At 64.3% G+C, this 27,130-nt stretch overlaps 1 protein-coding gene across 7 annotated transcripts in view; it reads right to left on the bottom strand.

The window, feature by feature from the left end:
* The window catches only part of MINK1 (misshapen like kinase 1), a gene marked incomplete at its 3' end in the record, with an annotated part of 51,839 nt that overhangs the window by 13,276 nt on the left and 11,433 nt on the right, over positions 1 to 27,130 (bottom strand). For all 7 annotated transcript variants that reach the window (XM_037887307.2, XM_037887309.2, XM_037887305.2 and 4 more), the window contains 11 exon segments: positions 87 to 297; positions 1,484 to 1,553; positions 1,795 to 1,970; positions 2,573 to 2,651; positions 3,719 to 3,773; positions 4,672 to 4,802; positions 5,358 to 5,448; positions 5,714 to 5,824; positions 6,288 to 6,413; positions 7,027 to 7,083; positions 16,930 to 16,995. In XM_037887307.2, coding sequence (XP_037743235.1) covers positions 87 to 297; positions 1,484 to 1,553; positions 1,795 to 1,970; positions 2,573 to 2,651; positions 3,719 to 3,773; positions 4,672 to 4,802; positions 5,358 to 5,448; positions 5,714 to 5,824; positions 6,288 to 6,413; positions 7,027 to 7,083; positions 16,930 to 16,995 — 1,173 coding nt within the window.

The raw sequence follows: 27,130 nt of genomic DNA, 5'->3' as shown, positions 1-27,130 counted from the left end.
GCTCTCGGACTGGAGCCCCTCCCGTCCCCTCCCAGGGGAGTGGCTGGGCCCGGGGAGGCGGGAGCCAGGCGTCCGGGCGCGCTCACCTCCTCCACGCGCCGGCGCTCCTCCTTCTGCTCCTCGATGCGGCGCTGGCGCTCGTGCAGCAGCTGCTTGATGTGGGCCTCGGAGTCGCGGTGCTGGGCCGCCAGCTGCTGCTGGTGCTTCAGCGCCGCCTCCGAGTGGCTCTTGTTCTCCTGCTGCAGGCGCAGGAACTCCCGCCGCAGCGTCGACTCGCCCGGCACGTTCATGATGGAGCTGGGGGGCGGGGGCGGGGGCGTCAGGGCGCCTGGACCCCGCCCCCAGCGCCTGGGCCCCGCCCCCAGAGCCTGGGCCCCGCCCTGCGGCCCCCAGCGCCTGGGCCCCGCGGCCCCCAGCGCCTGGGCCCCGCCCTGCGGCCCCCAGCGCCTGGGCCCCGCGGCCCCCAGCGCCTGGGCCCCGCCCCAGAGCCTCGGCCCCGCCCTGCGGCCCCCAGCGCCTGGGCCCCGCCCCCAGAGCCTGGGCCCCGCCCCCAGAGCCTGGGCCCCGTCCCGCGGCCCCCAGCGCCTGGGCCCCAACCCGCCCCGTGGCCCCCAGCGCCTGGGCCCCGCCCCCAGAGCCTCGGCCCCGCCCCGCGGCCCCCAGCGCCTGGGCCCCGCCCCCAGAGCCTCGGCCCCGCCCCGCGGCCCCCAGCGCCTGGGCCCCGCCCCCAGAGCCTCGGCCCCGCCCCGCGGCCCCCAGTGCCTGGGCCCCGCCCCACCCCGCAGCCCCCAGCGCCTGGGCCCCGCCCCCAGAGCCTCGGCCCCGCCCTGCAGCCCCCAGCGCCTGGGCCCCGCCCCACCCCGCAGCCCCCAGCGCCTGGGCCCCGCCCCCAGAGCCTGGGCCCCGCCCCGCGGCCCCCAGCGCCGGGGCCCCGCCCCAGAGCCTCGGCCCCACCCCGCGGCCCCCAGCGCCTGGGCCCCGCCCCCAGCACCTCGGCCACCTGGTCCCAGCCCTGCCCCCCAGCACCTTGGCCCCACCCCCGCCCCATGGCCCAGTCCCCAGCACCTCGGCCCCGCCCCATGGCCCCCAGCGCCTTGGCCACAGCCACACAGCCCCGCCCCCAGCACCTCGGCCCCGCCCCATGGCCCCCACAGAAGGCCCCGCCCACACACTCCACAGCACCGTGGTCCCACCTTGGTGCCCCACAGCTGCGCCCCAGAACCTCCCTCAGAGACTCTGTCACCAGCCCCACCCACCTGGCCCCATCCCATGCATCCCTGGCAGCCATCAGCCTCCCACATGCACCCACAAGAGCCCCTCCCCCATACCCAGCCCGTGTGGCCCCACCCCATAGCCCTGAGTTCAGGCCCCCTAGCCCTGCCCACACAGCCCCACCCCAACAACCCAGCCACGCTGCCCCCGGTCCTAGGCCACAGGCGCCTCCTGCCCCCCCTGGAATCTGCCCTGCCCCCTCGTTCCATACCTGGGCTCCCCTTCCTCCCCGTGGCTGTCGTCCTCCTCCTCGCTGCCGCTGTACTCGTACTCCGTCTCATCTGGGGGCGAGAGACCCGGTTACACAGCGATGGGCTGGGTGGGGCCAGCCCCCACTCCCCGAGCCAGCCAGTGCCTGCCCCATTCCCCGCCCCCCGAGCCAGCCAGTCCCTGCCCTGGGGCAGGAAGGGAGCCGGCGCCCCCTAGAGGGGACAGTCCCCGTGTCCCATTCCCCACCCCCCTGAGCCAGCCAGATGGGGCCAGCGCCCCCGAGAGGGGACAGCCCCATCCCGCCCCACTCACCCTTCTCTCCTCTCTTCTTCCGGGAGCGGTCGATGTGGTCCTTGAGCTGGATGCGGACCTGGCGCTCCGTGGGCTGGTCGCGGATGAAGGGGAATTTCAGCAGCTGCTCCGTGGGCGGGCGGCTCATGTAGGCTTTGATCAGACAGGTGTCGATGAAGTCGATGAATTTCTTGGACCTGGGGGAAGGGGGTGGACATGGGGTGAGCCCCACGCTCCATGGCTGAGGCCAGATGGGCCCGTGACGCTCGTCCGCAGCCCCAGTCGGAGCCCGGGCAGGATCATCCAGGTCCCGGCTACACCCGCTGGGGATCTGGGCCCAGAGACTCCGAGGGGGGGCGGCCCAGTGACTCCAGCTGGGGGGGATCTGGGCCCAGGGACCCCAGCTGGGGGGGATCTGGGCCCAGGGACCCCAGCTGGGGGGGATCTGGGCCCAGGGACTCCCATGGGGGGCAGCCCGGACCCAGGGACTCCCAGCTGGGGGGGTCTGGGCCCAGGGACTCCCAGCTGGGGGGGATCTGGGCCCAGGGACTCTCATGGGGGGCAGCCCGGACCCAGGGACTCCCAGCTGGGGGGGATCTGGGCCCAGGGACCCCAGCTGGGGGGGATCTGGGCCCAGGGACTCCGATGGGGGGCAGCCCGGACCCAGGGACCCCAGCTGGGGGGGATCTGGGCCCAGGGACTCTGATGGGGGGCAGCCCGGGCCCAGGGACCCCAGCTGGGCTCTGGCTAGGCAGTGCGGGTGGCCAGGACAAGGCGCTGGGCTTGCTGGGGAACGTACCATTTCTTGGACTTGAGCTTGGGCGGTGGATTGCGGGGGATGAGGAAGAGCGCTCGCATGGGGTGCATGTCACACAAAGCTGGGGGAGAGAGAGACAGTCACACATTGGCTGCACCCCCCCACCAGCCACAGCGTCCCCTCAGAGTGTCCTGCCCAGTCTGGGCCCCCTGCTCACACTGGCCATGGCCCCAAGCAGATCCTTATACCCCCTAGTCCTACTGGGGATCGACCCAGGAGTCCTGGCTCCCAGCCCCCCTGCTGTAACCACCAGTCCCCACTTGTGACGAAGAGGGACTGTTCTTAATGTTTCCTCTGAATAGGGTGGGGGTGCCTCAGTTTCCCCTAGGCAGTTCTTAAGTATCTAGGGGGTGGGGTAAGGGTGTATGATCATTGCAGAGCCCTAAAGGGCAGGTGTGTGCAGGGGTCTGGACACAGAGAATGGCCGACACCCTGTTTCCTGGCCACGGATGGCTTGGGCCCTTCCCCCCTGCGAGGTGAGAACTAAAGGGTTGGAGAACAAAGGAATCAGGTGCCCTCCTGGCCCGGGAAAGGGACAAAGCCCAGAGGAGGTGGGGCTGGAGGGAGTTTCAGTGCGGGGCTGGCTGGGACATGGAGTGAAGGGCAGACGGGGTTGTCTGGCTCACTGCCCCCCAAAATGGACCCGGCTGAGGGGTCCGGTTCTCTGCACCTACAAGCTCTGTGTTAGACCATGTTCCTGTCGTCTAATAAACCTTCTGTTTTACTGGCTGGCTGAGAGTCCCGTCTGACTGCGGAGTTGGGGGGCAGGACCCTCTGGCCCCCACAGGACCCCGCCTGGGCGGACTCGCTGTGGGAGAAGCGCCCGGAGGGGCAGAGGAGGCTGGAGGCTCCGAGGTCAGACCCAGGAAGGTGGAGCCGGGGGAGCTGTGTGTCCTGCAGACAGGCTGCTCCCCGAGAGGAGACTGCTCCGGAGTCCTGCCTGGCTTCATGGGGAGCAGGTCCAGAGCATCGCCCGGGGACGCCGTGACACCACTTCCCTCCCAGAGCTGGGGAGAGCACCCAGGGGAGCTTCTGACTCCCCACAGGTTACAAGCCCCCCAGGGGGTGTGTGCATGGCTGACCCGGGCCGCAGCTTCCCCTCTGGGCAGGGCAGAGCCCGGCACTTACGTGGTGCCCCCTCGGCCATCTCGATAGCAGTGATGCCCAGGGACCAGATGTCGCTCTGCAGAGAGAAAGGAGGGACGGGTTGGGAGTGGGGATCTCCCTGCACCACCATGGCTCCGAGCCCAGGGCCCATGCTGCAGCTGGGGAGGGGGTGGGGAGTAGCCCAGGGGACCAGGCTGTGGGGGAGCCAGAGGCCAGAGTTGGGGGTACCCAGAGGCATCAGAGTGTCTGTACGGATCAGGGGGAGGGGGGGAACGTGGGGGGATCAAAGTGAGGGGGAGTCTAGGGAGATTGGGATGGGGGAGATTGGGTGTGATTGTGTATGGTGGGGAGCGGGCTGGGACGACTGGGGTACGGAGAATCCAGAGGGGTCAATACTGTGGGAGAAACCAGGGGGATCAAAGTGGGGGAGGACCCAGGAGGATGGGGGTGAGGAGTCCCAGAGGGACTGGGATGTGGGGAACCTGGGGGATCAGAGTGGGGGGAGGACACTGAGGGGGTTGGGGGTCCCGTGAGACCCGCCCCTACGCTGTACGTCCCCTGCACGCCCTGGCGAAGGGCAGGGGTGTGGGGACGGGCAACAGGACTCCCCAGCGCTACAAGGATTCTGTAGGTCCTGGGGTTCACCCTCTAGCTCTGACCTCTTGGGGGCCAGGCGGGCGAGCCAGCGCAGGGCCCCCCAGTCCAGCACGCTGCCCAGAAAGAGGACAGGCGCGCCCCAGGGCCGAGCGGGGCGAGATCTGTCGCTTCACAGCCCTGTCCCCGCGGGGAGCAGGGCCAGATTAGTAGGGGTGGGGAGAGGGCGGCGCTGACCCGAATGGGGCTGGTTCCCCCAAAAGTCAGGCCCAAGGGCCGGGAGCAGAACCCAGGTGTCCTGGATCCCAAGGCCAGGCTGCCCCTCCTCCCTGCAGGGCAGGGATCCCTGCCGAGCCCCCAATCCATGGGGCCTGCCCTACCCTGTAGTCGTAGGTGGCGTCGGGGTTCTCGTCACAGGCGATCACCTCTGGGGCCATCCAGTAGGGGGTGCCGATGAAGGTGTTCCTGCGTCCCACCGTCCGGTCCAGCTGGGCGCTCACCCCGAAATCCACTGGGGAGCGAGGAGACGCAGCCATCAGCACGCGGAACCCCCACCCCCTCGCCCATCTGCAACCCCGGCCTGTGGCCCCAGCCCCAGAGAGGCAGTGGCATGGCCACCCTTCCTTCCCCAGCCAGAAGCTCCCCGCCTCAGAGCAATGGGCTCAGGCTCTCTGCAGACTCAGGCAGGGAGAAGTGGCCCATTATAAACCAGGCCAAGGAGATAATCTATTCCATGGGTGGCTGGTGGAACTCCCTGCCACAGGATGTTGCTGGTCCTCCAGGGATTTGAAGCAGGACTGACACTTATGTGGGCCGTCAGACCAGTCAGAGAGAAAGGAAATAGATGGACTCTAACCCCGTCACGTGAGCCGGGCGGGAGCGCCCCGAGCTGTCGGGGGAGAAGGAATTTCCTCTAGGGAGAGAAGATGGCATGTCGCCCACTCACGGGGGCGTGGCAGCTGCTGGAGACCAGAGTGCGCGGCAGGGCCGGGGACGGAACCCAGGAGTCCGGGACGAGTGGCCCTTCAGCAGGAATGGGGCTTCTGGGCGCTGCCCCCCCACTTACCCAGCTTCACCTCGGCGTTCTCCGTCAGCAGCACGTTCTGCCCTTTGATGTCCCGGTGGATCACCTTGTGGGCGTGGAGGTGAGCCAGGCCCTAGGGGAGCAGGAAAAGGTCGGCTGGGATTGTCACAGGAACCCAGGAGTCCTGGCTCCCAGCCCCCCTGCTCTAACCCACCAGACCCCGCTCCCCTCCCAGAGCCGGGGAGAGAACCCAGGAGTCCTGGTCCCCAGCCCCCTGCTCTAACCCACCAGACCCCGCTCTCCTCCCAGAGCCAGGGAGAGAACCCAGGAGTCCTGGCTGCCAGCGTCCTGGCCGGTGGGGCGCAGAGGGCAGGGTCCGGCAGCGTGGCCCGGCATACCCGCAGGATCTCCCGGCAGATGTACGCGATGCAGTCCTCCTTCAGCGCGTTGCCCTTGGTGTTCTTGACCAGGTCTGTGACGGAACCGGCCCCACAGAACTCCATCACCAGCTGGGGGGAGCACAGAGTTACCAGCCCGGACCCCCAGACGCCGCAGACAGCCACTGAGCAGGGACAGCCCCACGGACGGGGCCGGGTGCGAACAGAGGGGACAGATGGCCACAGGATCTCAGTGTGGCACAGACCGCGACCAAGCTTGGAGCCCTGCTGCGCCAGGCGCTGCACGGACCCCCCCCCCCACGTCCAGAGTGAGATCGGGGCCCCGCTGCGCCAGGCGCTGCACAGATCCCACCCCCCCCACGTCCAGAGTGAGATCGGGGCCCCGCTGCGCCAGGCGCTGCACAGAGCCAGGCAGCTCATCTAATTGTTCTCTGAGCCCGGGTGCCACCGGGCAAGTGCTGTGTGTGCCAGACATGGCCGAGCAGTGGGCCCCATCCGTGCGTCTCCCCGGCGGCGCGTGCTCTCAGGCCCTGGCAGCCATGTGAGCCCGCCCCACCCCGCCGGCCCCACGCACCCACAGCTGGTCGTCGTTCCCGGGTGGGCTCTTCTTGATGAAGGCGCCGTAGTAGGTGGCGATGTTGCGGTGGTGGGAGTATTTCTTCAGCATGTTGATCTCCTGCTTGATTTCCTCCTCCTCGTCCTGGCGGGGCGGAAAGGACCCGGGTTACAGGCAGCCCTCCCTGCTGGGCTCCTGCCCCCCAGCTCTGCCGGTGCCCCTCACTGCCAACCCGCAGCCCCCTGCTAGCCCTGGGCTCCCCCCAGCTCTGCCGGTGCCCCTCACTCCCGACCCGCAGCCCCTGCTAGCCCTGGGCTCCCCCCAGCTCTGCCGGTGCCCCTCACTGCAGACCTGCAGCCCCTGCTAGCCCAGCCCTGCCAGTTCCCCCTCGACTGGGGGAGGTGCATGTGCCCGGGTGCAGAGGAGGGATGCCAGGCTGCTCAGGGGATGGAGGCTGGCAGAGCTAGGCTGGGATATAAGGCCCCAGGGGCAGAGGAGTGCCGGGCGCCCCAGAGCAGGGGCCGAACGGGCCAGGGATCGCCGGAGAGGAGGAGACGGGTTTCACGCAGCAGAGCCCGGCCTGCCGTGGCAGCAGGGGGCAGACGCAGACGGGCGGCTGAGCCCAGCCCCTGCAGCAGGCTGGGGAACGGGAGGGATGCAGAGCGAATGGGGCTGAGGGGGGAGACTGGGCGCCCCCAGGAAAGGGGCAGCCGTTGCAGGGCTGACGTAGGAGTGCCCCACCCCCCATCCTTCTTACCTCGGTGACGTCCATGACTTTGATGGCGGCCAGCTGCCCTGTCTTGACATGGCGGCCCTGGGGAGGCAAAGGCAGAGAGAGGGGGTCAGCCCATGAGCGCTGGGGGCAGCGGGGGTAGGGTGGGCTCCTCTGTCCAGCCCCGCTCCATGGGCACAGCGCTCGGACCCAGCTCTGTGTGGCTGGTCGGTGGAACTGACCGCCACTGGATCTTCGTGGCTGTGGACAGTGGGCATGTCCGGGGTTCCAGTGCCAGGCTTTGGGGCAGAGCTGACCCATGACTAACAGGGAGAAATTCCTCCACCCTCCTGTCACGGCGTCCCCGGGCGATGCTCTGGACCTGCTCCCCATGAAGCCAGGCAGGACTCTGCGGCAGTCTCCTCTCTGGGAGCAGCCTGTCTGCAGGACACACAGCTCACCCGGCTTCCCCCTTCCTGGGTCTGACCTCGGAGCCTCCAGCCTCCTCTGCCCCTCCGTGTGCTTCCCACAGCGAGTCCGCCCAGGCGGGGTCCTGGGGAAGCCAGAGGGTCCTGCCCCCCAACTCCGCAGTCAGGCTGGACTCTCAGCCAGCCAGTAACACAGAAGGTTTATTAGACGACAGGAACATGGTCTAACACAGAGCTTGTAGGTGCAGAGAACCGGACCCCTCAGCCGGATCCATTTTGGGGGCAGGGAGCCAGACAACCCCGTCTGCCTTCACTCCATGTCCCAGCCAGCCCCAAACTGAAACCCCCTCCAGCCCCCCCTCCTCTGGGCTTTGTCCCTTTCTGGGGCCAGGAGGTCACCGGATTCCTTTGTTCTCCAACCCTTCAGCTCTCACCTTGCAGGGGGGAAGGGCCAGGCCATCCGTGGCCAGGAAACAGGGTGTCGGCCATTCTCTGTGTCCAGACCCCTGCCCACACCTGCCCTCTAGGGCTCTGCAATGATCATACACCCTTACCCCACCCCCTAGATACTTAAGAGCTGCCTAGGGGAAACTGAGGCACCCCCACCCTATTCAGAGGAAACATTAAGAACAGTCCTGTTTCGTCACACCCCCGCACACCATGGGACTGGGGTATGTATGTGATTAACTAGCCCCCTGGAGCCCGCTGGTTGAAGATTGGGCCCCCATTCTGCCAGGCACTGCCCAGACCGGCCGCCTGCCCCCGTTGTGCTGGGGTCCACGCACCTAACAGACACGGTCCCCGCTCCGCATGCTACGGCGGGGGAGCGTAGCAGCTGTACGGTCAGCAGGGGGCGCCACCCCCTCAGTCAGGGTGCAACACACGGTCCCAGCAGAGTCGCCCTGCGCCACTCCCCAGAGAGAAGGGAACGTCCTACACCCAGAGCAAGGCGGCGCCAGCCCCCTGTTCTACTCCCCAGCCCCCACTCCCACGTTCTCTCCCTGGCTCTGGGAGGGCAGGGGGGCTGGTGGGTTAGAGCAGGGGGGGCTGGGAGCCAGGACTCCTGGGTTCTCTCCCTGGCTCGGGGAGGGGAGTGGGGGCTGGTGGGTTACAGGATGGGGGGGCTGGGAGCCGGGACCCCTGGGTTCTCTCCTCGGATCCGGGCAGGCAGTGGGGGCTAGTGGATAGAGCGACCCAGCGAAACACATGGGCCATGGGGTCAGTGTGTGACCAGAGACGCTGGCGGAGGCCCAATGGCTCATCAGTGGACTCCTGCCTCAGGCCAGGCCGGGGCTCACTCCCCGCCGTGCCCTCTGCCGAGCTCGTGACCCAGAGCCAGAAACGCAGCATGTACCCCCCCCGCTGCAGATGGCGACGCCATCCCCTCCCCCCCCCATACGACCAATCCTGCCCAGCCTGTTGGCACGTACATCTCCCCCTGTGAGACGCCAGGGGGCTGAGCCGGGCCGCGCTGGGCCCACGTCCCACGCCCTGCCGACTTAGATCATAGCCGCATTAGGGGCCCCATTGTGCCAGGCGCTGCACAGAGTCCCTGGGGGACCTTGGCCAAGCCCCCCAGCCTCTCCGGGCCGCGGTGCAATGGGGAAATCAGCCCTGCGTCCCGGGGGGCTGGGAGGGTGAGGCCAGACCCGGCGAATTCAGGCAATGGGGCAGAGTCAGCGCTACCGACAGGTGAGGCAGGAGGCTGACAAGGAAGAAACAGCAGCAGCCAGTTTCAGACAGATGGAAAGACACATCCCCCCCGTGGTAGGGTAGCAGCCTGCGGATCTCCCTGCCACAAGATTCAGGCTTCGCAGAGGAACGGGTTAGATTGCAGCAGCAGTTTGGGAAAGGATCAGTGCTCCCCTGGATAAATTATTCCCAACCTCTCAAGGTATTTCACAAAGGAGAGGTCTCCTTATCCGCACACCCCAGAGGGGGAAACCGAGGCACTGAAGGGCATGGGCCTATCCTTTTGCTTGGGAATAGAATCCAGATGTCCTGAGGCCCACCCACTCGATCACAGTGAGCAGAGATAATTCGGGCTGAGGGGACAGGCTGGCCCACCCTGAGGGCTTTCTGCTCCTGGGGGAGACCCAAGGCTGGGCTAGATGGGCCCAGGTGGGCAAAGCACCCCCAAATCAGGCAGGCAGTGGCAGGCCGAGTGGATGAGAACCTTGGTGCTTGGGCCCGCTGGTGCTGACTCCCTTCCGGGCCGGCTGGACTCACCTGGAGCTGGGACCCGCTCCAGCAGGGAAGGAGCCGCCGTGCCCGCACCGGGCTCTACCCACGCGGGGAGCCCCTCCGCCAGCTGACGGCTCAGGGCACGTTGCCAGCTCCAGCCCCAGGCCAAGCAAACCCAGGGCAGGGGCACAGGCTGGCAGTGGTGGGATGAGCCCACGGACATGCCAGGGCCCAGCAGGGGGATGGGAGGACAGTCATGTGTGGGTGTTTCCGTAGGGAGTGGGCTGCAGGGGCTGGGAGCCAGGACTCCTGGGTTCTCTCCAGGCTCTGGAAGGGTAGTGGGGGGTGGTGGGTCAGAGCAGGGGGGGCTGGGAGCCAGGACTCCTGGGTTCTCTCCAGGCTCTGGGAAGAGTGTGCGGTCTGGTGGGTGAGAGCAGGGGGGCTGGGAGCCAGGACTCCTGGGTTCTCTCCAGGCTCTGGGAGGGGCATGCGGGCTGGTGGTTAGAGAGGGGCTGGGAGCCAGGACTGCCGGGTGCTAGCACTGATCTACCGCCATATCAATCACGGATTAAGAAGAGCAGCTGGTCTCCGTCCCAGCCTGGCTTTGATCCAGCCTCAGGCCTGCTGGCTGGGTTAGGACTCCTCACCCCCGGCTCCGGGGAGGAAGGGGGCGAAGGGGTTAAAGCAGCACAGGCCTGAGGGTCCCACGTGCAGGGGCTGGAGACCCCCTGGGTGGATTTCCTTGACCCCTGCGCTGCAGTGCTGCGGCTCCATCCCACGCGGGCCCCCGGAGCCCTCTGCCACGTGCCCGCATTGTGCAGTGTGCGGGGGGGGCGCCCGTCACCTAGCAACCGCCTCCTGCTCTTCTGGGCTGGGGACTGACGTGCGGGGGGCGTGGGAGGCAGCCCCCTGCCCCCGCAGGAGCTGCTTGCTGCCGCCGGGGAATATTGCATCGCCTTTCTCCAGGGAGCTGCCCCTGCTCCGGCAGGGGGGTACTCGACCAGGGGCAGAGGACTCCCAGGGGTCCCAGCCCTGCACCCAGGAATCCCACGGCCTGTTCTGGGGCTGTGAGGGCCTTTCTGCAGCACGCTCTGCTCCAGCTCAAGTGACTGGGCTCAATGCAGCTGCTCTGACTGCCACACCCCCTCCCCCCCACCCGGTTGTGGGCCCCTTCCTAACAGTGCGCACCCATCCCCCTAGCCTCTGGTCTGCCCCGCGGCAACCCAGCCAGGCTAATCCAGCTCCTTGCGATGAGCGCAATTGGCTCGTGATCTGCTAATGAGGCAACCTGCAGCACTGGAGGGGAGCCGGGACTCAATTTGCTGACGCAAGGCGGCTGGGGCAAGGGCTGGCAGCTCTGGGGTTTGAACTGGGCCGAGGCCTTTCAGCCCCCGCAGCCAGGCGCCCGGGAGAAAGGGGCTTTGCCTGGACCGGCTGGGAAGGAGCAGCACTGGGACGGGATTACCACACCTGCTCTCGGGCCCGGGAGGAAGGAGAGGCTCGTGGTTAGGCGGCTGGCAGCCTGGGTGCCCCACACTCTGCCCCTGGGTGACTCAGGGCCAGATTTCCCAGGGTTTTAGTCCCTGCAGCTGCAGACAGGTGCTCAGCGTGGCCCACCACGTGGCCCGACTCCCATTGTCCCCTTCCTGCCTGCCCCACGGGGAGCCACTTGAGCTGCGTGGGCTGGCTCAGGGCACCACGCTCAGGGCAGGGATGGGATTGTCCCCAGTTCAGATTGGCAGGGACCTGGGGGCGGTTTTCCCCTTCCCCTGCGGCATGGGGTGCAGGTCACCTGCTGGACCGGGGGGCCTGGCTCATCTGATAGCCCCCTGCCCCCGCAGGGGGCTCAGGTGCTGGGGGCCCCTCGCTCCCTCCTGAGGTCCATGCCAGCTGATCTCCTGGGGGCTGAAATGCTTTGGTCTGACCCAGGCAGCTGGGCTCAGTGCAATTCCCTGGCCTGGGCTCAAGAGGATGGGGACTCTGTGCCCTTGTAAATGCCACGCTCAGGCTCAAAGGGGATACCAGCTCTTCCCTGGGGGGGCTGCGAGTCCTGGCACTGTACAGCTTGGCATGTGCTCGGCCGCACTGAGATGGCAGAGGAGTGGCGGGGTCCCTGGATCGGGCTCCCACGGGGAGCCGGGGGGGTTATTTTTAAGCAGCGCTGAGACCAGCCTGGCTTCCAGGAACAGGGGGTCGATCCAGAAAACGGAGCTGGGGTTTCCATGGGAACACCACACAGGGGCATTTCCAGCGCGGCACAGACACCAAACAGAGCAGGAAGGAAAGCGGTTGTCACCCCAAATTGAACAGTGGGCACCGGGGGCGCTGCTCTCGGCTGGGGAGCAGGGTCTGGGCAGCGCCTGGCACAACAGGGGCCCCTGATCTCGGCTGGGGAGGGTCTGGACAGTGCTCGCAAACCTCATACAAAAGGACCTTTTTAAAAATCTATCTTGTGATTTTTTTCTCAGCGTTTCAGGACCTGACTCCTGGATTTTGAACACACGTTCCCATACAACCCCCCAACGTGCCAAACCCAATTATCATGAGCCAGGCTCCCAAAAGCCGTTAGAGTCGCTTAAAAATAAATCTTCAAAAAACCCAAACCAGTTTTGATTCTTTTCATTTGCCTCCTGAGGAGCTGGGGGACCTTTGCTCTGCAGCCGCAGGGCTCGGAACGGACGGATCTGGTTTTAATGAAAAGCAGAGATTCTCCCACCAGCCTCGGCCCCCAAGGAGTAGGAACGTTAAGAAATTAAAACACCAGAATCTCTCTCTTTCTCTCTCTCTCTCTCACACACACACACACACACACACGAGCCCCATCCTTTGGTTCTCCCACTCCCCCTGTAGCCACAGCAGCCTCCACACCTGGCTGTGGATGGGCCGATCCTTAACCGGGTGGCCCGGCTGCTCCGGTGCGGGGGCGGAGAAGCTGGGCCCTCGCCGACTGTCTCATACAGCCTGTCCCACGCTGCCTGGGCCGGAGAGGACGCAGGGCCTGCCTCTGCAGACTGGCACAAAGCCCTGATCTGACCAGACGGAGCAGAGAGGGGACACCCCTCAGCTGTATCAGCCTGCCAAAGCTGAGAAGGAGTCAGCCCTTGGGGAAGATTTTGGGGCAGATCCCAGGCAGAGCCAGGCCGGGAAGACAGGCTCCAGCTTCACTAGGAGAAAAGTGGGGGTTGTTTTGGGTTTCTTTTAAACCAGGTGGCAAAATCCTATTGTGAGGAAGTGGGGATTTTTGTAGTGTTTTACAAGAACAGTGTGTGCGCGCCTCAGTTTCCCTGTGTGCCACATGTTTAAGAAGGTGGTGGGAGAGGGGTTGTTGTTGCAGAGGACCATGTGTGACTTCGCCTGGCAGCTGGGACCCCCGGACAACGGCCTGGAGATGGGGAACCCCAACAACTGGTGACTAAGAGGCCCGTCCCAGCTTGGCCGACAGCCGGTTCTGACCAGTGGGAGGACAGAGGGCTGTGGAGAGACCCCGCTGACCTGACCAACCAGTTCCAGCCAGAGAGGAACAAAGGACGAAGAGAGAGGGCCCCAGCGACCTGTTTACCTGGGGTGGAGGAGCTGTTGGGGCAGGTGATATGGGATGATCGGCTGGAAGGAGGGGGCTGCTGCGCTGGAGAGAGGGAGCCCCCAGAGCCCCCCTGGATGCGGGACAGACCTAGATGTGCTGTGCTAAGGGAGGCCAGGCGTGAGGCCCGGAGAGTTTCCTGGGCTGGGTTCAGACGCTCACTAACCCCCCCTGTTTTACGCTGGCTGGGAGTCGCTCCAGCCTAGAGAACAGGGGCATTATTCCCTCTAGGAATGGAGGCCCCGGGGGTCCCGAGCGAGGGGACTCTCTGAGGGGGCCCATGGCAGAGACAGGCAGGCTAAGGGTACGAGAGATGCGGCTCCAGGAGGTGGAGGGGCTGGACCGCCGAGAGAGTGGACCCTTGAGAAGGGCTGTCGCGCTGAAGGGGGTTCCCCCCACGGACCACACGGGGCCAAGAGTGGGCACGACTGGGAGTGCACAAGGCAGCTGGAGCGTGGCCACACGGTACCCGCCACTCAACCCGCCCCCTTTCCTCCTAGCGTGGGCACACCCCCGAGACACAACGCACACATACTAAACACGCTGGGTTCAAATCATCCCCTGCCCCCCAAGGACGGCTACTTGGAGTGCCTGTCTCTCGCCGGCCAGCCCAGACGGGACCCGATCCGGGGAGTGAAATCCTCCAGCCTGTGTCCCGCAGGGGGTCGGACTACATGATCGGGGATCGGAGAGACATTGCCTGCCGGGAAGGCTGCTGGGGAGGTCAGCAGGCAGAAGCGGACCCGCATGCCGGCTGGGGGGTGGGAGACTGCGGAGAGGCTGGGGTGCCTGGAGGCAGGCCGGAAAGGGGGCAGAGGAGCTTTCAGGCCTGTACCGGGAACTGGAGCGACTGGAGAAGCGCGGTGCGCCAGCAGGACCCCTCTGCTGGGAACCAGCGCAGATAGGAACTGACCTACAACGCTGGAGATATTTCACATCGGTTCACCTTGAAGTCGGATCTCATCAGCCTGCAATTAGCCCTGCCGGCTCCTCTCGAGGGAAGGGCAGGCTGCCAAGGGCAGTGGTAAATGCCTCATCACATTTCTCACCACAAATGCGGCACTAAAGGGCAGTGAGGGCTAGTGGTCAGAGCAGGGGGAGGCTGGGAGCTAGGACACCTGGGTTCTCTCCCCGGCTCTGGGAGGGGAGTGGGGGCTGGTCGGTTGGAGCAGAGGGGCTGGGAGCCCGGACTCCTGGGTTCTCTCCTGGTTCTGGGAGGGGAGTGGGGGCTAGTGGTTAGAGCAGGGGTGGAGGAAGCTGGAGATCGCACCAGTGCCAAATGCAGAAGTAAAATAACCTCTGTACTCCTACCCGAGCTCCATTTACATCTGATTCACAGGTGTTCTAATAACTGACTGATCAACCTTTCGTGACTCAAGATGTGGCTTCCGCCCATCTCTGACGAGGCTAAGATGCTTGCGACATTCACTCAGCACCCATTAACCCCTGCGCAGCCATTCAGCCGTGGAACCTTAATGGGAAGCAGGCCTGGTTTGCCAGCCAGCGGTTCTCCCAGGGTACGCTGAGCGCGGGGGCTGGCCTCCTTCAGTGTGAGCAGTCACATCAGGCTCAGATTTAGCAATCACCGGGACCACCAGCGAGGAGATGGCCCCGCAGATCAAACCACAACAGCTGGCAACTTCCCCTGGAATAGCATGACTCCAGCAGCTGGGGCTTTAAGGGAGTTGGCAACGCTGCTCTTGGTCCCCCTCGTACCAGGCCCTGCGGCAGAGACTATTGGAAAATGGGGGTGCCCCCCCCACACTAAGTCTCACATCTGCAGTGAAACAGTTGAAAATTTCCATTTGGAATTGTCATTCCAGTGCCTCAGGGGAGGCGTAGTGCAGACGCTGCATGCCCCTTGTCCACCTCCATGGGCCCGGCTCTCTGCCTGGACTACATCTCCCAGGATGCACCGTGGTCGCTCTTTCTGCGGGGCCACCGCTGTGCCTCACGGAAGATTATTCCAACCAAGCTGCCGGGCCCACGGGGGCAGCCAAACTACAACTCCCACGAGGCACAGGGGCCATGTGGGTAACAAACCCAATTTCCCACCGAGAAACCGCTCCCCCAGTCCCGCGCCTAGGTGCTTCTCAAGCCTGGCATGCCAGGTGCTGGCCGTCTACCCACCACTCCCCAGGGAAATGACACACATGGGCGTGGGCCACCCGGATTTGGCATTCGCGGCCCACAATCAGTGCTCCGGAGAGGAGAAGGGTGGGGAACAGTCACAGCGCCAGTCTGGGACTGGGGAGACTGGGTTTGAGTCCCTGCTCTGTCAGACTTCCTGTGTGACGCTGAACGAGTCATTTAGCTGCTCCGTGACTCAGTTTCCCCACCTGGGTTCGTGACCGTGAATCCACTGAAGATGGGGAGGCACTCGGATATTGCAGCCATAGAACCGGAGCGAAAGAGCAGGAAGTAAGTCACCTCCTCGCTGCCGTTCCCTCGGACCGCGCCCAGACAGATGGATCTGGGTTCCCAGAGACGGGATCCATCTCCTCCAGCCAAGCTGCTGGGCTTCCTCTCCGTCCCCTCCCATTCACCAGGGAAATTAAGTCCCTTCCCCATCATCCTCGCATGCAAATAGCCGGCGGGGCAGCAGAGACTCGGATGGCAATTCAGTCCCCTAACGAGCGGAGCCGCGGGGCTGGAGCCACGCAATCATACAGCGTGGAACTGAGTCCGAACCGGCGTGTCCAGGGGTATCACCACACCCAGCCCGCGCCAGGCGGCACGCAGCTTGGGCCCTGCACGGGTCACTGCCCACATTTACTACAGGAGCGTCTGCGCACATCCAGCCAGTGGGACAGCGAGGGGGAGATCCTGCCAGCCGAGGCCCCCGCTCTCTCCTCGAAGGCCGAGCACACCTGCAGCCTCAGGGGTGCTGCTAATCGGCTCGAGACGAGGGAGAGTTTCTGCGCCGGCTGCACTCGGTCCTGGCGCTCGGCTCGCTGGGCCCACCGACCGGGGGCTAGTACAGTGCCAGGCCTGTGGAGGTGGGGGGATGAGTGAGTGAGAATGTCAACTCTGTGGGGTGGGGAGTGACGCTTCGGGCTGTGTTTGTACAGCGCCCTGCACCACGGGGCCCTGGCCACGGCTGGGGTACGCCGACATGACCGTAATACACCTAATAACGTACAGCGCCCTGCACCACGGGGCCCTGGCCACGGCTGGGGTACGCCGACGCTACCGTAATACACCTAATAACGTACAGCGTCCTGCACCACGGGGCCCTGGCCACGGCTGGGGTACGCCGACACGACCGTAATACAACTAATAACGTACAGCGCCCTGTACCACGGGGCCCTGGCCACGGCTGGGGTACGCCGACACGACCGTAATACAACTAATAACGTACAGCACCCTGCACCACGGGGCCCTGGCCATGGCTGGGGTACGCCGACGCTACCGTAATACACCTAATAATGCAGAGCCCCTAGCGCCATGGGGCCCGGGGCCCTGGCCGGGGTACCCCGACACGACCGTAATCGATGTACTAAATAACACACCCCGCCAAGCACAAGGTCAGGGCTCCGAGGCAATACCGCCCTAAGACCAGCACTGTTCTGACCTCGGAAGCACACGGGGAGCAGACCCAGGGCTCTGTCCTCACGGCCACGGGACGCCGTGGAGTTCCAGACAACGTGTGCTGTGACTGTGTCTCCGGATGCTCATTGGTTCGCTCTGGATGGTGCCTGGGGACGGGGCGGATGAATGGCAAAGCGGGACAGGGTGGGCCGGCCACGAACTCACCTTGTAGACCTGTCCGTACGTCCCGTTCCCGACCACCTCCACCAGTTCGAATATGCCGGCAGGGTCCTGGGGGGGTAACAGAAACAATGTCAGGGGTGACTGTGCCGCAAACATTCCTGCTGCACTAGCCCACCCTCAGACCCTCCCGGTGCCGGCTTGCCCCGTCCTCCCCCCACCTCAACTCCAGTCCCTGCCCCCTGTGTCAGCCTGCCCCGGAGAGCCCCTCTCCTCCCCCGGCCCCAGCCCACCCTCCAATTCCCAGGTAGCACTGGGCAGGGTCTCTGCCGCTTATCACACTGCCGAGCTATTAATACCATGGCCGGGGCCTGATGCCACGCGATCCCCCGGGCACACAGCACGTGCCAAGTGCTAACCAATATTGGAGGGGGAGGGACAAGCCCGTGAGAGCTGGGTGTCACTCCAGACCAGAGGCAGCCGCATCTGTACAGCTGGCCAGGTAGTTCCTGGTTCAGAGACACAGTCAGGACCAGCCAGCCAGGTTACCAGTGCTGAGCGGGGGTCCTGGCTCCCCACCCCTCTCTCTGCCCTCTTCCAGGTGGATGTAACTTGTATCATGACAGTACCTACAAAGCCCAGACCAAGACGGACGGAGGTCAGGGCCCCGACAGCGCCGCGCAGACCCCTCCCGGGCCGAGAACAGGGCCCCCACAGTCTCTGGTGGTGCTCAGACCCCTCCCTCCCTGACTCAGATTGGGGTCCCCATCACACCGGGTACCACACAGACCCCCTAGGCTGAGATCAGGGCCCTCCATTGTTCTGGGTGCTACAGAGACACACCCCCCCCCACCGGACCAATGCTTCCCCCCTTGTTCTTCCTGTTCTCCACTGGCTCAGACACCAACCCTTCAGTTTCCGTCTCCAGGCCCTTTGCCGCCTGTCCCCACCCACCCCGTCCTCTCTCGAGATGCCGAGCCCCACCTCCGATCGGAGCCACCGGCCTCCATCGCCCATTGGCGATGTTGAGCCCCTTAGTGCCTTCTCCCACAGCTGCCTTAAACACCGAGCCCCCACAGCCGCCTCCTTCGCCACACTGCCTCCGAAACCCCCGCCCACGGTTAGCTGCTGGTGCACGGAGCCCCTGCCTGGCCCCACCGGGTCCTGGCACGCTGGCTCTTAGACTTTGGGGGAGGATGGAGTGTACAGGGGAGGGTTTTACCTCCACGCTGCTGTGTTCATAGCCCAGGAGGCTGGTCGGAGAACGCGTATTGTGCCACGAGGATGAGCCCTGAGCCCTTATCTGATTCCAAAAACACAGGAAGCATTTTGGGGCTGCGCCAAAGCCGGAGAGCGAGGCCATATGAGCCGGCCTCTCTTCCACACAGCCCTCTGGCTGCAGCGTCAGCTCCCCCCGAGCACCCGCGGTCCCCTCTGATTCACGGAGCGGCAGCGTGGGGCTGAGCAACTGACCAAGTTAATGCAAACCAGCCGGCAAAGAACACCCAACCCTACGCCCCGCTCTGGGGTGGATATTTTACAGAGGATGGGGGGGAAGTCAGAGAGGGGCTACGGCTGGAGAAGATGCTGTGCAGTGAGAATGAAGCTGTCCCGGAGTCCCCGGGCGATGCTCTGGACCTGCTCCCTACGAAGCCAGGCAGGACTCTGGGGGAGTCTCCTCTCTGGGAGCAGCCTGTCTGCAGGACACACAGCTCCCCCGGCTTCCCCCTTCCTGGGTCTGACCTCGGAGCATTCAGCATCCTCTGCCCCTCCCTGCACTTCCCCCAGCAAGTCCGCTCAGGCGGGGTCCTGGGGAAGCCAGAGGGTCCTGCCCCCCAACTTCGCAGTCAGACGGGACTCTCAGCCAGCCAGTAACACAGAAGGTTTATTAGACGACAGGAACATGGTCTAAAACAGAGCTTGTAGGTGCAAAAAAAAAAAAGGAGTACTTGTGGCACCTTAGAGACTAACCAATTTATTTGAGCATGAGCTTTCGTGAGCTACAGCATCCGATGAAGTGAGCTGTAGCTCACGAAAGCTTATGCTCAAATAAATTGGGTAGTCTCTAAGGTGCCACAAGTCCTCCTTTTCTTTTTGCGAATACAGACTAACACGGCTGCTACTCTGAAACTTGTAGGTGCAGAGAACCGGACCCCTCAGCCGGTCCATTTTGGGGGCAGTGAGCCAGACAACCACGGCTGCACTTTGGTCCTCGTCCCCAGCCAGCCCCAAACTGAAACTCTCTCCAGCCCCTCCTCCTCTGGGCTTTGTCCCTTTCCCGGGCCAGGAGGTCACCGGATTCCTTTGTTCTCCAACCCTTCAGCTCTCACCTGGCAGAGGGGAAGGGCCCAGGCCATCAGTGGTCAGGAAACAGGGTGTCGGCCATTCTCTGTGTCCAGACCCCTGCACACACCTGCCCTCTAGGGCTCTGCAATGATCATACACCCTTACCCCACCCCCTAGATACTTAAGAACTGCCTGGGGGAAACTGAGGCACCCCCACACTATTCAGAGGAAACATTAAGAACAGTCCCACTTCGTCACAGAAGCTAAAACCGATCGAGTCCTTAACAAAAAGACCAAGTGGTGACTTGTCTGCAGCATCTCAGTCCCCCCATGGGGAGAAAACCCCTGGTGCTGCAGGGCTCTTTGATACAGCGGAGAGAGGCAGATCAGGACCCAGCGGGGAAAACAAGGCACCAGGTTTTCACAGCCAGGGTGATGAGCCATTAGACCCTCCTCCCCAGGGCAGTGGTGGATCCACCTCTTCCTCACTTCCCACCCGGCCCGGAGCCTTCCTGGAAGGTGCTTTAGAGACTGGGCTCAATACAGGGAGAAGAGGATGAGAACCTCTGTTCTGGGTTATCCGGATGGTCTATTAGACGGGGGTCTCGGCGGAGGAATCATCGCCTGGGTACAATGAACGGCTCCAGAAGACTAACAGAACGCAGGGCTCTTGCTGCGCGACTTGCTTTCCTCTTCTTAATTGATTTACTGAAGATCCTCATTAAACTAATTTCTCACAAGGGCACAGGAAGGCGGCTGAAGGTTTTACACATTCAGCAGGGCAGGGAACACACAAGAAAGTCACCTAACAAGACACAAGCTGCAGGGAAGCGCCAAGCACAATGTCACATTGCAGGAGCATCTATTAGCGACCAGCTGTTCGCTCTGGGTTGGTACAGGCCCAGACGGGGCCCTCCGCACAATAAACACCCCCTCTGGGGCTGGAACGGGAGCGTTCCCCCAGGGATCTGCAGATCCTGAGGGGAATTCTTGGGCTTCACCCACAGGAGGTCAGGCGAGCCGGTCCTGGCTGTAGGCTCCGTGAACCCGGCCCCAGGATCTCCTAGAATAAGCAGAAATCTCAGCTCACCAGCATTTTGCAAGCATCATGGTGGAGCGAACTGGGACCCTAGAGAGAGAAAGGGCAGCCATGTGGTTCAGACATGGGGCTGGGGGGTCAGGACTCCCCCACAGTCTGTTCCTGGCTCTGCCTCGAACTCCCTGCCTGACCTTGGGCGAGTCTCTGGACCTCAGTGCCCTGTAAAACGGGAAGGAAGAATAATGCTGCCTCTCTCGATTACTTAGACAGTAAGATCTTCAGGGCAAGGACAGTCCCTTGCTACAGGGACAGGATCCCCCCCACCTCAGCTGGGGGGCTCCGAGAGACACTCGGAGGGACAGGATCCCCCCCACCTCAGCTGGGGGGCTCCGAGAGACACTCGGAGTGACAGGATCCCCACCCATCTCAGCTGGGGGGCTCCGCGAGGCACTCGGAGTGACAGGATCCCCCCCATCTCAGCTGGGGGGCTCCGCGAGGCACTCGGAGTGACAGGATCCCCCCCATCTCAGCTGGGGGGCTCCAAGAGACACTCGGAGTGACAGGATCCCCCCCATCTCAGCTGGGGGGCTCCGCGAGGCACTCGGAGTGACAGGATTCTACCCCCCATCTCAGCTGGGGGGCTCCACGAGGCACTCGGAGTGACAAGATCCCCCCCATCTCAGCTGGGGGGCTCCGCGAGGCACTCGGAGTGACAGGATCCCCACCCATCTCAGCTGGGGGGCTCCGCGAGGCACTCGGAGTGACAGGATTCTACCCCCCATCTCAGCTGGGGGGCTCCACAAGGCACTCGGAGTGACAGGATTCTACCCCCCATCTCAGCTGGGGGGCTCCACGAGGCACTCGGAGTGACAGGATCCCCCCCATCTCAGCTGGGGGGCTCCACGAGGCACTCGGAGTGACAGGATCCCCCCCATCTCAGCTGGGGGGCTCCACGAGGCACTCGGAGTGACAGGATTCTACCCCCCATCTCAGCTGAGGGGCTCTGCGAGGCACTCGGAGTGACAGGATCCCCACCCATCTCAGCTGGGGGGCTCCGAGAGACACTCGGAGTGACAGGATCCCCCCCATCTCAGCTGGGGGGCTCCGCGAGGCACTCGGAGTGACAGGATCCCCCCCATCTCAGCTGGGGGGCTCCACGAGGCACTCGGAGTGACAGGATTCTACCCCCCATCTCAGCTGAGGGGCTCCGCGAGGCACTCGGAGTGACAGGATCCCCCCCATCTCAGCTGGGGGGCTCCGAGAGACACTCGGAGTGACAGGATCCCCCCCATCTCAGCTGGGGGGCTCTGCGAGGCACTCGGAGTGACAGGATCCCCCCCATCTCAGCTGGGTGGCTCTGCGAGGCACTTGGAGTGACAGGACCCCCCCATCTCAGCTGGGGGGCTCCGCGAGGCACTCGGAGTGACAGGATCCCCCCCATCTCAGCTGGGGGGCTCTGCGAGGCACTCGGAGTGACAGGATCCCCCCCATCTCAGCTGGGGGGCTCTGCGAGGCACTCGGAGTGACAGGATCCCCCCCATCTCAGCTGGGGGGCTCTGCGAGGCACTCGGAGTGACAAGATCCCCCACATCTCAGCTGGGGGGCTCCACGAGGCACTCGGAGTGACAGGATCCCCACCCATCTCAGCTGGGGGGCTCCGAGAAGCACCCAGCACAACAGGGTCTCCCTGATCTCAGCTGGGAGTCCATGCAGCTTATGGCATGATGAGGTCCCTCCGATCTTGGCCCGGGCCTCTGAGCATCCCCAGGACACAGATCATTGAGGAGGCCTGAGGTAGCTGCACAAATGGAGACAGATGCCGAAACCAGCCCCAAGAGCCCCGAAGAGCCCATCAGATCATCCTGTGACTGGCCCTCCACCAGCTACTTCCGCAGGGAGGCCAGTCCCTCGGGCTGCACTAATGTATCTCCCAGAAAGGGTCCAGGCCGCGAGATGGAGACCCGACCCCCCGCCCCGTGGAGTTTGGTCCCACGCTTGGCCCCACACTGCCAACATCCGCACCTCGGGGCAATTCTGCTCCGGTTCTGAATTCCAGGGCTCCTGGGGTGCTCAGGGGATGGGCCACCCAGCCTCAGCAGAGGAGACAAAGCTCTGGGCTGGCTCAGAGGGGAGGCAGCTACTCCCTGTGAAGACATGCGGGGCTAACCTGGGAGCTCTGGATGCGTGTGGCCCCGCTAGGCCTCGGCGATAACACATCCTGGGCAGAAACGGGTCTGCACCTGTGCGGTGCCCAGAGAGACGACAGAGCGCCGGCCGCCAGTCGAGGGGCTCTGGATCCCGCCCAGGGCGGAGAGGGGCAGGTCTCTGGAGGAGCCCGGGGGCTGAAATTACAGATGCTGCCAAGGAGGCGTGAGCCATAAACTCCTCCGTTCTCATCCTGCTAGGCTGGGAGCTCGTGGGGGCTGCCCCTGTGTGTGTCCATGCAGCACCCTGCCCGCTGGAGGGAGGGGTCCACGCTGCGCTTAGCACCACAGGCCCCCCGCCCCCCATCTCAGCCCAGGGGTCTGTGCAGCGCCTGGCACAATGGGACCTTTGAACCAACTTTTCAGACAGCCCCTCCCTGCTCTGCTCCCTGCACTCAGCCTCCCTCGCAGCACAGAAACAGCACCCTTCCATGGCGGGGGAAATGACTTCGTGAAAGAGCCCGGGACGCACACCAGGAGACCTGGCTCCCAGCCCCCCGCTCTAACCCACCAGCCCCTGCTCCCCTCCCACAGCCGGGGAGAGAACCCAGGACTCCTGGCTCCCAGCCCCCCCGCTCTAAGCACCAGCCCCCGCTCCCCTCCCAGAGCCGGGGAGAGAACCCAGGAGTCCTGGCTCCCAGCCCCCCCTGCTCTAACCTACCAGCCCCCACTCCCCTCCCAGAGCCGGGGAGAGAACCCAGGACTCCTGGCTCCCAGCCCCTCCGCTCTAACCCACCAGCCCCCGCTCCCCTCCCACAGCCGGGGAGAGAACCCAGGCATCCTGGCTCCCCGCCCCCCAGCCCCAGGAACAGCTCAGTCTGTTGGAGATGGCGCAGTGCTCTCAGGGCCCAGCATTCACTGTTGCTCCCTCCTGGCCCTTACGCCACCCAAACAAGCCGGCAGCTGACACGAGTGGTGCAAGGGGGAACACAAAAGAGCCCTGTGAGCAGCTGAGCCCCCCCAGCTGGACCCCGAGCCCTGGCACACAAAGGAATTAACAGAGAAGCCAGGCTGGAATCGGTCACAAGGGGCCTGGGACAGAGGCCAGCTAGCAGGGCTTTCTGCTCCCCTCTCCTGCCCGGACGCCAGGGTCCGTGCTCGCAGCCTTGGGGTGGCGCTACCCGCTGGGGCAGGTCAGCGTACGCCAGCCCCACCATCGCTAACGCACTCCAGGCTGAGCTGCCTCGGCAGCAATGCCTTCTGGGCAAGCGACCCACGATGTGGCGGTGCGCCAGGTTACCCTGTGGGGATGACGCCCGGCCGCTGGGGGACTGTGGGAATTCTCTGCCCCGTGGCGAGCTGCAATTCCCCAGCATGCTGAGGCACAGAGACAGCACGGCCTAGCGGGTAGGCCGCTGGGCTGGGAGTCAGGGGACTGGGCTTCTGGTCCCTGCTGGCGCTGGGAGACCTCAGGCAAGTCCCTTCCCCGCTCCGGGCCCCTGCGATTTCCCCTCCGTCCCAGCCTTTGTGTAGACTTGAAGCTTGGGACAGGGACTGCCTCGCACAACGGGGGGCCTTGACCTCTGTCGGGGTCGGCCCTCTTCTGGCACGACGGGGCCTGATTTAGGTCAGGGGGTCTGTGCAGCATCCAGCACAACAGGGTACCTAAATCTGAGTCAGGAATCTGGCCAGTGCCTGGCACAACGGGCCCCAATTTCAAACGGGGGGGTCTGTGCCGTGCTCAGCACCACAGGGGCCGTGGCGTGAGTCTGTGCAGGCCGGGGACAACAGGGGCTCCGATGCTGGCTGGGCTCCGTGCAGTGGTCCGCATGGCTGGGGGTCAGCACTCCTAGAGAAGCAGCAGCGTTAGCAGACACAGAGTCCATGCAATCCACCCAGGACAATCAGCTGTGTGGGGCTGGGACCCGGGGCAGACGGGAGCGTGGGAGAGGAGTGCAGGGGTGAGCCAGACAGTGGGTGGGAGGGAGAGTTGGGAATCCAAGGAACCGGTGTTTATCTTGGAGAATGGGATTGGAGCTGGGTATTCTCTTCAGGACACCACGTTCCTGCCCCTGGATTGCCCTTCTGGGGGCCCAGCAAAAGCCTCCTTCCCGCCCCCTTCCTGGCACGGCAACCCAGGTCACGCCTCCAGAGTCAACAGGACTTTGTACTCGGAGCGCTTGCCAGCTTCCCGACCCACCCTCATTCCCGCCTCAGAGAGAGAACAGCCTGCGTTTAGAGAGGAGAGCTGGCAAGGGAAGGAATCCAAGTGTACAGACTCCCTGCTCCCCACCCCCACAACCCATGCCCCTCGTAGAGCTGGGGAGAGAACCCAGGAGTCCTGGCTCCCAGCCCCCCCGGCTCTAACTCACCAAGATGGGGGTGGCACCATGCCGGGCACTGCACAGACACCCAGCACCTGAGATCAGGTGCCCCTCATCACACCGGGCGCTGCCCACAGAGCCAGGTGCTGCCCCAGAGAGCTTCCCGTCTAGCAGCCGCAGAAAGGCCCATGGTCCCTGCTGGATCAAAGCGTTCAACGAGGCCCAGGGAGACGCAGCCCTAGCGTCCTTGCCCCCCTCCAAGAACATCACCCCCACTGTGCGCCCGCCCCAGCACCACGCAGGGCATGCCAGCCTCCAGAGGGGGCCCTGGGCGTCTCAAACCCACTGGCGACAGCGCTCCCAGCGCGCTCTAGGGAGCGAGCTGCAACGAGGGGGGCTGACTATGGGGAACCACTCCTCAGGCTGGTGGGGGGGTCCCCAGCTCAGACTGGAGCTCAGTCCCCTGAGAAGCCCCCAGTTCATCTCAGTGACACTCCACCTACACCCCGGGCAGCGTGACACAGCCCAGCGCCTGGCAGGCGACCCCCAGTTACACGCAGAAAGCCGACACTGAGCACGAGAAGGACAGACGGGCGGCAAGGGGCTTGTAGCTAAGAGCACTGGGCTGGGAGGCAGGAGATCTGGGTTCAAATCCTGGCTCTGCTGCAGACTCCCTGCAAGCACGGTTTCCTTGCGCTGTCTAGGATACTGGCTATGCTGTAGTGTGGACGTGCGTAAGCCCCAGCCCCCCTCCCAGCCCCACACAAAGCCCTCAGAGTGTTTGTACAACGCACAGCCCCCTGCAGCTACCGGCACACACAGACATCTGAAGGAGGACGAGAACCTTTCGAGCCCAGCTGGGTTTGTTGGCCCTCACTCTCCACGTAATTCGAAAGACCCGTGGAAGTCCCCAGTATGTGGTGGTGAAAGGACATGGCTCCCACTCGTGCCAGCCAAAGGCCTGTTTCCGGGGGGCATCTCCATCTCTTGGGGGCATCCGACCCAGGCTGGAGCTTTTCTGGGAGCTTTAGTTCGGCTAAATACAGGGGCAAGTGGGCGGGATTCTCTGACCCAAAGGGTCAGGCTAGATGGCACTCCAGTAGATTTTTGTCAGACTCTCTCTATAGGAGCCCCGTAATCAATGTATGGTTCCCACCGCAGCCTCACACTCTTCAGTGTATTGATAGTCACAGCTGGCATGGCAGGGATCCCCGCTGGTCAGATGGGGAAACCGAGGCACGGAGCAGCTGAGTGACTGGCCCAGTGTCACACAAGAAGTCTGTGGCAGAGCAGGAAATTGAGCTTGGCTCTGCCACCTCTAGGCTCGTGCCCCACCCATGAATTAGCCTACGGAACTCATTGCCATGAGAGCTGTATTCAAGGGCCCTCAGACATTTCTACAGATAACGGGGACCCCCGGGGTTGGGAGAGGAAGAGATTCAAAACACAACCAAGAGCATGGCTGGGGGAAGGCACAGGGGATGCAGGCAAGCCCTGGCTGGTCTGTTCAGAGGACCCAGGCTTCTCAGCCACCTCCCTTCGCAAAGCCATCCACCCACCCCCTGGCCCCACAGGCTGCTGGCACAATGCAGAGCGGAGACCCTGGGGAAGCCGGGGCACGGGCAATGCTGGGGTGGAATGGCCCATCCTGGAACACCACAACCCCTTCCCTGCCCCGCGGCGTTCTCCCCAGACAACATACCTCCCGTTGGCACAGAGCTGGCCCGGAGTCTGCATCTCAGGCAGGTTCAAACATGACCCAATCAGCCCTACTCCCTGCCAGCTGGCAATATGGCACTCATTCTCAGTGGCAGCCAGGCAGCAGCTGGAGTCTAGGGTTTGAGGAAGGGGCCCAGGAGCCAGGACTCCTGGGTTCTCTCCCCAGCTCTGGGAGGGAAGTGTGGTCTGGTGGGTTAGAGCAGAGAGGCTGGGAGCCAGGACTCCTGGGTTCTCTCCCCAGCTCTGGGAGGGGAGTGGGCTTGGGAGACAGCAAGGCTGGCTTTGTGGTTAACGGACCGGATGGGACTCAGAGACCTGAGTTCATTTCCCAGCTCTGCCACAAGCTCCCTGTGTGACCTTGGCCACTTCACTTCGCTTCTGCGCCTCAGTTCCCAGCTGTAAGTGGGAGGGGGGGGAACCATCTTTCCTGCTCTCCTCAGGGCTGGGAGCGTCTTGCAATGGGTCTGTTCAGGGCTTGGCCCTTCAGAGAGGCCCTCAGATTGGGGTGGGGGGGTCTGTGTGACCCCCAGCCACTCGGCCCTGCACCACCCATGGCATCTCTTCCGCAGCTGCATGTGTGTCGGTGCTGGTCAGTGCTGGACCTGCATGGCAAGCACAGCAAGACCACCCAGCATCCACAGCTGTAGACCTCCCAAGCGCAGAGGTATGGGGGGCAGTAAGAGGGGAACCCCCAATCCCTTCAAACTACAGCCTGGTGCCCACCAGCGGCGAGG

This window comes from Chelonia mydas, chromosome 28 (assembly GCF_015237465.2).
Source record: "Chelonia mydas isolate rCheMyd1 chromosome 28, rCheMyd1.pri.v2, whole genome shotgun sequence".
Lineage (NCBI taxonomy): Eukaryota > Metazoa > Chordata > Testudines > Cheloniidae > Chelonia > Chelonia mydas.
The sequence above is the reverse complement of the archived record's forward strand: the minus strand, read 5'-3'. Positions and strand labels throughout refer to the sequence as shown.